Raw genomic sequence first — 10,772 nt, forward strand, 5'->3', positions numbered from 1 at the left:
TCTCATAGTCATACCATGCAGCTATGGCAATAAGGATTCTTATGGACTTGAACATTGCAACTGGTGAAAAGGTTTCATCATAGTCAACTCCTTGTCTTTGAGTGTAACCTTTCGCCACCAATCGCGCCTTGTAGGTCAATACCTTACCATCAGGCCCAAGCTTTCTCTTGTAGATCCATTTACACCCTATTGGAACAATTCCATCAGGAGGATCTACTAAAGACCAAACTTGGTTTGTATGCATTGAATCCAATTCAGACTGCATAGCTTCAAGCCATAAATTTGAATCCGCATCAGAAATTGCTTCCTTGAAGTTTCTTGGATCACATCCAATGTCGGGTTCATCTTGATCCCCTTCAAGAAGAAGACCATATCAAACAGGAGGTCTAGAAGTCCTCTCAGATCTTCTAGGTTCAGGCGTGTCCAGTAATGGTTCCTGAGGCGTAGGATCGTTATTTTGTATTTCGGGTTCTTCTCGAACTTCTTCGAGTTCCATCATCTCGCCTTTCTTATCCAATAAGAACTCCTTCTCCAAGAAGGTGGCATTTCTAGAAACAAACACCTTTGTTTCAGCAGGATAATAGAAATAATATCCGATTGAATTCTTCGGATACCCTACAAAATAACATAAGCTGGATCGACTATCCAACTTATCTCCCACTGTCCGCTTCACGTAAGCAGGACATCCCCAAATCCTCAAGTACGAATACTTAGGAGCTTTGCCATTCCATAACTCGTATGGTGTTTTGTCCACTGCTTTAGTGTGGACGTTGTTCAACAACAATACCGCCGTTTCAAGCGCATAGCCCCAAAACGAAGGTGGAAGCTCAGTGAAGCTCATCATGGATCGAACCATGTCCAACAAAGTTCGATTACGACGCTCCGATACACCATTCAGCTGTGGTGTCATAGGAGGAGTCCACTGAGAGAGAATCCCATTCTCTTTTAGATAGTCCAAAAACTCGGTACTCAAGTATTCTCCACCTCGATCCGATCGAAGTGCTTTAATACTTTTACCTAGCTTGTTTTCTACTTCAGCCTTGAATTCTTTGAACTTTTCAAATGCTTCAGACTTATATTTCATCAAATATAAATACCCATACCTTGAATAATCATCAGTAAAGGTAATGAAGTAGGTGTGGCCATGTTGAGTCCCAACTCTAAATGGACCACAAACATCTGTATGGATCAAATCCAACAGATTTTGACTACGCTCAGGTTTCCCCTTAAAAGAAGATTTAGTCATTTTCCCTTTTAGGCAGGATTCACAAGTAGGTAGAGAGTTAATATCAGACATATCAAACATGCCCTCTCCCACTAGCTTGTTCATCCTCCTTGAGGAAATATGACCTAGTCTAGCGTGCCAAAGGTTTGCTGGGTTTTGACTATCGATTTTCCTTTTGTTTGTTGTCGCCGGTTTATCAACATAATTTATTGGAACGTCTTTTAGTTTTAAGTTGTATAGATCGTTTTCAAGTTGTCCATTTCCAATCAAACATTCATTCTTGTAAATATTGCAAATCCCATTCACAAAATTGCAAGAATAACCATCTCTATCTAGCATAGAAACAGAAATAATGTTTTTAATTAAATCCGGAACAAATAAAACATCTCTTAAAAATAACTTAAAACCGTTCTGCAAAATTAAACAAACATCTCCAATGGCTGTAGCTTCAACTCTGGAACCATTCCCGAGCCTCAGCTGGGTCTCACCCATTCTAAGCCTGCGACTTCTTGTCATCACCTGCAAATCATTGCAAGTGTGAGATCCACATCCGGTATCCAATACCCAAAAAGTAGTATTAAGTGAAATGTTTATTTCAATATAGAACATACCCTTTGCAGTTCCCAACTGCTCTAGATATTCCTTGCAGTTGCGCTTCCAATGACCGGGCTTCTTGCAGTAATGGCAAAACATCCTTGGATTTTCCATTGTTTGAAGCCTTTGTCTTGTGCTTCTTTTCGGGTTCGACTTTCTTGGGTGGGGCAGAACGTTTCTTACCCTTCGTACTTGGCCCCTTCTTAGCAGAAGATGAGGAGCCCACCAAGAAAGCTGGTTTATCCTTCTTTAGTGTGGATTCATATGTCACAAGCATATTGACCATCTCTTCAAGGGTGGCCTCTATCTTGTTCATATTAAAATTTACCACAAATCCGTCAAACGAAAAAGGAAGAGACAGAAGCAGTAAATCCACGTTGAGTTCATGCTCCAACACCAAATCAAGAGTTGCTAACTTCTGTATGAGCCAAATCACTCGTACCCCATGATCACGGACCGAAGTCCCTTCACGCATGCGACACGTCATTAGCTCCTTAACAGTAGCGAACCTTTCAGCCCTCGATTGAGCCCCAAAAAGTTCCTTGAGTTGAGCGTGAATGTCAGCAGCATTCACGGTGTCCTCAAATCGCCTCTGGAGTTCATCAGACATCGAGGCTTGCATATAGCATTTGGTCTTGATGTCATGGTCCCACCATGCATCAAGTTTGGCCAATTCCTCCGGACTTACGTCAGCTGGTGCTTCCTTCGGAGGTGATTTCTCTAACACGTAGAGCATCTTCTCCGAAGTCAAGACAATCTTCAACTTCCGGAACCATTCCGTATAGTTTGCGCCAGTTAACTTGTTTTGTTCGAGGATCGAGAATAATGGATTACGCGAATTCATTGTATGAAATACTGAAAAGAAAAACAGACATATATCAATGATTGTTTAAGCAATTTACTAAGACATAAAATAGGCGAATTTAATTTTATGAATCTCACTCCCACTATTTTAACGATTTCACTACCCTCTAGTGAAAACGGGAAACTTTTTCCTTAGTGAGAACATGGAGTCCAATTGACAAACTTATGGTCCCGAATAATATCAGCCAACCATAATTCTCAAAAGGTAGAGCCCAATTGCTTCCAAAGCAACCCCCATGTTTTTACCTCATGTCCAATAAGGGCCCAATAATATGACGCCGTTTATAGTGACATGTCAAGATGACCCATCAATATTAAGTTGTGATGGACGGTCGCCATGTGGATCCCCCAATAATATGAGCCGATCCCATGGGAGTTCCACCCAACTTACAACATGTGTCGATCCAATGTACAGCTTTCCGACGGACGGGCCCCCCCAATAATATGAGCCGGACCGTATCCGCGGGTAGCATCACATACATTGACCGTTGATGGAAGGTAGGAACATTTAAACAAATTTAAATTTCCTTTATTTATCTTGATATCAATTTTAAATCATATTTAAAATGAGGGATTTTTAATTATAAAAAATTTGTCTCATCAATTTCAAATTATTGCATGCTTGCCGGATTCACGCAATTATGTCTAAAACATGCATACAATCATAATATCATATATTATATATAGGATGATCGATTCCATTTCTAATTGACTCGTGGTTGCCAATCACGAGTCTTAGTCCAATCCTAGGTAATATGCAGTATGCAATGCAATCCTATTACATTAGCTTCCAATTTACATTTCTTCGTCTTTATTGTCTGCTGGGCCCACCATCTTCAAATCTTGATCTCCCACTAAATCTAATGTATTTACAATAAATATCAATGACAAGTAGGGGATACATTTTAGGGGTGGGAACGGGCCATAAACCAAGCCCACTTTTATTACATATGACATTCATATTGGGCCATAAACCAGGCCCATTAATAAAACCAACAACAATAAAACAAATGTAAATTCCTAACATACACCTACAAAATTGGTCATGGCAATCGATCATCCTTATCCAATAACATTTAATTCAAAATTAATTTATTGGATATCATGCATATGGCAATTTAAATTTAAACAGGATAAAATCATATTTTATATATAAAATCATATTTTACATATAAAATCATATTTTACCTTTTATTAAATAAAATCATATTTTATCTACAGAATCTAATTTTATAGATAAAATCATATTTTACTTAATATATACATAAGATCAAATCTTATCATCAATTGTACCAAAAATAATTGATTTCAAAATTCAATTTAAGGATAAAATATTAAAATTTTCCAAAAATTCAAATTTATCCAAAAATCAATTTTAAAATTTTCGGACTCGAACAATTCGATCCGATGCCTCGTGAACCAATCAAAAACAATTTTTGACCGGACCAAAAATAAAATTTTAACACATTAAAATTAATTTAAATAAATATAATTTTTCCCGCGGGCCGCCCGGGACACTCTCGGGCCGGCCCGCACCCGTGGGCGCGGGACGGGGCAGCCCGGCTGCCCCTTTAGGGCAGCGACAATCGCTGCCCTGGCGGCGCCTGGCGCCGCCGCTGGGCAGCGCCGAGCGTCGCCCCTGGCAGCGCCGAGAGCTGCCCTGGCGGCGCTGAGCGCCGCCCCTGGGCGGCGACGTGCGCCGCGGTGGGCGGCGCCGTGCGCCGCCCGTGGCAGCGACCGTCGCTGCCCCACCGGGCAGCGATCCAATCGCTGCCCGGGTTTTGCCCGAAATTTTTTTTTTTTTTATTTAAAATATATATTTTGTTTTAAAAAACCAAGAATCAAAAATTTTTGTACAATCGATTAATTTAATCGATTGATCTGAGCAACCTGGCTCTGATACCACTGTTGGAAAACTCGGCTCTCAGATCAATCACGATTGATACCCGGTGCAGCGGAAGTTTAAAAATTTTATTATGGAACAATTCCATAGTGTGGGTATCAACCATACGATTAAATTATTTGTGTGTGTAAAAATTAAATAACTGTTATGTAATTTTTACCTTCAATCTCGAAGCGAGATTATTGGACACCACACAGATTTCTCTGCGCTTCTTGTATCTCCCTGGAACTGATGAACAAGCTTTCCTTCAATCAGGTCCACGAATAGAGGTTTAATCCCTCTGATAGATTGCACTAGAAAATCTATCAGAAGTTTTCTACGAAGAGAATAAACGAATTTGATTCGCTATTCCAGACTGCAATTCAAAATCACAGACCGGAATTTCTCAGGCAGAGAAAGGGAAGGGGCGGCCGAACTGAGAGGGGAGGCTAGGGTTTTTCGAAAAATCCTGTCTCAATTATGACCAGTTGTATCTAATTTCTGTACTGCAATAACTTATTTATAATGCAGGCCACTAACACCTTAGGGCCCATTAGTCATAAGTTGAGGCCCGACAAGCAAAGCCCACATGTTCAGAAATTAATATAAAATTCATCGTGACTCCGATTGATAAACCGATTTTACCAATGTGCACAGAAACCATTTCTGCACATTTTAAATTCAAGATAAATTTTCCTGAATCCGAATTCAGTGGTTTCCAAAAATGTACATCCCTATGTCATTTTAGGAAATCCTACTCCCTTACTCTTATTTAAGAAGTCCAACTTCTTTATTCATTAAATTTAACTCTTTAAATTTAACTATCTCAACGGGGATTAAAACTCCATTACACTGTGTGACCCTCAATGGTTCAGGGATACAGCTAGCCGTGGGCTCACAACTCCTTGTGACTCGGAACAACGATTTCCGACTTGCCCAACGAATCATGGTAAAGCGCCTAGCAACATCGCCCCATGATTCCCTAGGTATCACTGATAGTGCCTACAAGAACCAGTAGATTTTGGTTAGCGTACAGTACGGTCCCTTCATCCATATATCCCGATCGAATCAACAACCATTGGTATATCGAGAGTCGCTCAAGATTCGATAACTATGCAATACATCTTGAAGATCAAATTAGTGACATCGCATGTGCTACTAAGAAACCATTTCTTAAATCACATCAAGTACTCTGGCCAGAGATTCGTCACACTAATATCTCCTCAGATCGCATAGGATATCCACACTCGCAAGTATGTGGTGAATCCTTGACAACAATGCATCGACTCCTATATGTGTTGTAACTGTACCCAATCCCGACACCTGATGACCCCCATAGAGTCGGTAAACGAGTCAAAGCACAGTACTAGCATATAGAGTCTCCATGATGTTTCAAGTAGTAAGGACTAATGGTGTACAACCAAAACCGCGGACTTTATCCACTCGATAAGTGATAACCACTTGGAAAGTCCGGATAGGGTAGTTCGATTATTCATCCTATGAATATCCATTTGCATGCTTCGAACATCTCCATGTTCCCTACCAATGAAACGTGGTACTCCGCATCGCAAATGCTAGTCTCAAACTCGAGCGATCCTTATCCTTATTATCGGACGGCTCAATCGACTAGGAACAGTTTAGAATATACAGTGACTATAAGATGTATTTCATAATAGACATCCCCATGTTCTACCACATCTTACATACACTATAGTATATTCAAGGTCTTTATCAAAACAACAATAGTATATCATAATATAACAATATGAAGAAAGATAAAGTCATTGCCATTAATAAAAGTGTAAATTACATTAAACAAAAGATCGTTTGTACAAAGAGTCATCAAAGCCCATAGCCACAAGTTGGCTCACTGGGCACCCACTCTTTCAAGTCGCTATGAGGGAATCCAAAGATCTCAATAAGATCGAACTACATGATCTATTTGCAGATCTTAAAGCTTATGAATTTGAGCTGGGAGTTCGAACTGAGGAAGACACATCAACATCACAAGTTACCAAAGCTCTCACTGCAGCAGATGAAACTCCTGTAACCAAGACTGCAGAACAAATCGGTAGCGATGCAATGTCACTATTTGTCAAAAAGTTTGGAAGATTCATGAGAAAGAATCACAATAACTTCCAAAGAGCAAATAGATCAAGCTTCAAATCAAAAGAACCAGCTGAAGAAAATCGAGCTTGTTACAACTGTTGAAAATAAGGACACTTTATAGCCGATTGTACCAAACCTAAGAAGGATGAAAAGAGAACATTATACAAAAAGAACTCAAGGGAAGAAAGAAAGAGATTTAGCAGAAAGAAAGAACAAAAAGCTCTGTTAGCAGATGAAAGCAATAGCAAATGGGCAGAATCAGACTCCACTTCATATGACTTAGAGACATCATCAAGTGAAAGTGAAGAAGAAGCTGTCAAATGCCTTATGGCTAATAACTCTGACATTCCAGATGATGGAGAGGTACTTGACTTTACTTATGATGAATTTAGTAAGGAAGATCTTATTAATGCATTAAATGAGATGGTTATTGAATATCACACACTATCTCACAAGTTCGATGAAGTCAGAATAAATGGAAAGGGCACAACAGATAAGTCAGATCAAAGTAACTCAAATGAGTATACTGGATCAGACAGTCTAAAGACTCAGATAAATTTGTTAATGGCTGAGAACAATGATATGAGAAGTAAGCTGCAAGAAACTTTATCTAAAAATCAGAGATTAACAGATCTAGTAAACTCTTGGAATAAAGCATCGATATCCTTAGATAAACTTACAGAAATGAAAAAGCAAGCTGGTGATAAATCCGGTTTAGGCTACAACACAAATGAAGGAAGTTCATCTACTTCAACCACTCAATCGTGTCTGGAAAATAACAGCTCCAAGTATTTGAAGTTTGTGAGATCCAGCACAATATATGAACCAGAGATTCCTATGACATATTCAATACCTCATCAGAGCAAACTCTTACACAGAGGGCTGGGATATGTTGAGCCAGACAGATCTAAGTCAGGATGGACTAGACCTAGATCAAATTGGTATAGAAATGGTTCTGAAAGAGAAATAACTTCACCAACTCAACATAAACCACATTCTAACTGCTCTTATAGAAAATATTGGAAGTCAAATAGGAATAATCGATCTGATCACAACACTTGGCACACACAGGACAATGCACAAAAATCATCAGATAAATTAATAATTCACAAAAGACAACATCATGGAAAGACTGTGAGGATAATCCAAGTATGGATTCCAAAGGGATTAATCCAGCGTGGACCCAAGTAGGAATGGGGACCAAAGTTATTTTATTTTATTTTTGTAGGAAAACAAGGGCGAATTGATCAAGCAAACAGTCTGGTACTTGGATAGTGGATGCTCAAGGCATATGACAGGAGACAGAAGAATGCTATCTGAATATACACCAGGACCAGGACCTAAGATTACATTTGGAGATAATTGTAAAGGTACAACCATGGGTAAGGGTAAGCTTATTCATGGAAATATCCACATTAAAGATATATTACTCGTAGAAAATTTAAAGTATAATCTGATTAGTATTAGTCAATTGTGTGACTATGATTATTGTGTGGAATTTCAAAAGCACACCTGCACTGTAAAAGATCAATCTGGACTAATCATTATGACAGGAGAAAGAAATGGAAACACTTATAAAGTTAATTGGTCGGATCAACCAATCACTTCAGTCTGCCTGATAGCATCAAAGATGAACCAACATTGGTTATGGCACAAGAGACTAAATCACTTGAATTTCAAATCTTTAGCCAATCTGAGTAAACATGAATTGGTTATAAGTCTGCCTAAAATCGAGTTTTCAAAAGATAAAATTTGTTCTGCCTGCCAACTAGGTAAGCAGATCAGATCAACTTTTAAAAACAAAGGATGTAAATCATCTTCCAAAAGCTTAGAACTATTGCACATGGATCTTTTTGGTCCTATTCCAGTAATGAGCTTAGGGGGAATGAAATACACCCTGGTTATTGTTGATGATTTCTCAAGATTTACTTGGGTTATTTTTTTAAAATCTAAAGATCAAACTGTCATCCAATTGATTAAACTTCTTTTAAGACTTCAAAATGAGAAATCACAAACGATTGATAAAATTAGAAGTGACAGAGGAACCGAGTTTACAAATAAAACTCTGTCTACTTATCTTGAAAATCATGGAATCAAGCATGAGTAATCTGCAGCTAGAACGCCACAACAAAATAGTGTTGCAGAAAGGAGAAATAGAACTCTAAAGAAAGCTGCCAGAACAATGATTACTGATTCAGGTATTTCACAAAAGTTTTGGGCAGAAGCTGTAAATACAGCTTGTTATACTCAGAACAGATCAATGATTAATAAGAAAGTTGGAAAAACACCTTATGAGATCTGGTATGGTAAAGTTCCAGTGATATCATACTTCAAGGTATTTGGTTGCAAATGTTTCATTCACAACAATGGTAAGACTTATCTGACTGCACTCGATGTCAGATCAGATGCTGGTTTATTTCTTGGATACTCATCTGTTAGTAAAGCTTATAGAGTGTTTAATATTAAATCTCTAACAGCTGAAGAATCAGTACACATTGTTTTTTATGAAAGATCTGTTACTAATGAATCTTCAAGCCTAAATGATCTCAGTAACAGAATAGAAGATGCAAAGCTTGACTCAGAAGATGAAGAAGATATTCAGATCATAATTCCTTTTGAACCAGTTCAAATTGAGGAACAGATACCATAAGAACCACCAATTAACAATGAGATTCCAACAAACACAGAACATCACAATGATCAAGATCAACAAGGGAACATAGATCAACTTGGTCCAAATTACAGATGGTCCAAGACTCATCCACCAAACTTGGTAATAGGTAATCCATCTACACCTTTGAGAACCAGAGGTTAGATGATTAATGAGTTAATGCATGCTGTTTTTAGTTCTCATATAGAACGTCCTAAGAAAGTAGAAGAAGCTCTTCTTGACAGTAATTGGATAGAAGCCATGAAAGATGAATTGAATCAATTCGAAAGAAATTCTGTCTGGCATTTAGTTCATAGACCTTCAGATAAATCTATAATAGGAACTAGATGGGTATTTAAAAATAAACTCAATGAAAGTGTTAATGTAGTAAGAAATAAGGCTCGATTAGTAGCACAGGGTTACAGACAAGAAGAGGGCATTGATTTTGATGAAACCTTTGCTCCTGTAGCTAGACTTGAAGCTATTAGAATTTTTCTTGCTTATGCTGCTTTCAAGGATTTTAAGGTATTCCAGATGGATGTTAAAAGTGAATTTCTCAATGGTATTCTCCAAGAAGAAGTGTTTGTAGAACAACCCCCAGGATTCGAAAGTAAAACGTATCTAGATCATGTATTCAAACTGGATAAAGCTCTTTATGGGTTAAAACAAGCTCCACGAGCTTGGTATGATACTCTTTCACTTTTTCTTAATGATCATGGTTTTACTGTTGGCTCTGTAGATAAAACTCTTTTTAAGTTTGTCAAAGGCGATCATACTTTATTAGTACAAATTTATGTTGATGATATCATATTTGGGTCATCTAACCCCAAATTATGCAAAAGGTTTTCTAAGATGATGCAGGACAAATTCAAGATGAGTATGATGGGAGAACTAACATTCTTTCTGGGATTGCAAGTCAGACAGATGGAGAAGGGAATATTCATTAACTAGGTCAAATACATAAAAGAACTTCTGAAGAAATTTGGAATGGAGAATTGCTCTGCTGCCAGTACCCCAATGAGTGCTTCAATCAAACTGGACAAAGGTGAAACTGGGCCTTCAGTAGATCAAACTCTATTCAGAGGACTTATAGGATCTTTACTTTATCTGACAGCAAGCAGACCAGATATAATGTTCTCAGTCGGTCTATGTGCAAGATTTCAATCTGATCCGAAGCAATCTCACTATATTGCCGCAAAGAGAATCCTAAAATATCTTAAGGGAACTCAGAATGTTGGATTATGGTATCCAAAAGATTTTAGTTTTAATCTAATTGGTTACTCAGATGCAGATTATGCAGGTTGCAGAATTGATCGTAAGAGCACAAGTGGGACTTTTCAATTTCTTGGTGACATGCTTATTTTTTGGTTCAGTAAGAAACAAACATCTATTGCTACATCTACAGCAGAATCAGAATACTTAGCCACTGGAAGTTGTTGTGCATAATT

The 10,772-nt window shown here is 38.2% G+C and overlaps 1 protein-coding gene across 1 annotated transcript; it reads left to right on the top strand.

Moving 5' to 3' along the window:
* The first annotated feature begins 9,504 nt into the window (after positions 1-9,504).
* LOC140877664 (uncharacterized mitochondrial protein AtMg00820-like) lies at positions 9,505-10,271 on the top strand. The gene is made up of 2 exons (XM_073281221.1): positions 9,505-9,886; positions 10,186-10,271. Exons 1-2 carry the CDS (start codon positions 9,505-9,507, stop codon positions 10,269-10,271), a joined length of 468 nt encoding a protein of 155 aa, XP_073137322.1.
* Positions 10,272-10,772: the final 501 nt, after the last annotated feature.

This window comes from Henckelia pumila, chromosome 2 (assembly GCF_033568475.1).
Source record: "Henckelia pumila isolate YLH828 chromosome 2, ASM3356847v2, whole genome shotgun sequence".
In the NCBI taxonomy this organism is placed as follows: domain Eukaryota; kingdom Viridiplantae; phylum Streptophyta; class Magnoliopsida; order Lamiales; family Gesneriaceae; genus Henckelia; species Henckelia pumila.

Excerpts from the sequence above, each read along its gene's own strand:
- LOC140877664 (XM_073281221.1), top strand. The coding sequence starts at position 9,505 with ATGCATGCTGTTTTTAGTTCTCATATAGAACGTCCTAAGAAAGTAGAA. Across the intron at positions 9,887-10,185 it reads TAAAAGTGAATTTCTCAATG|GACAAATTCAAGATGAGTAT; the intron begins GTATTCTCCAAG and ends AAGATGATGCAG.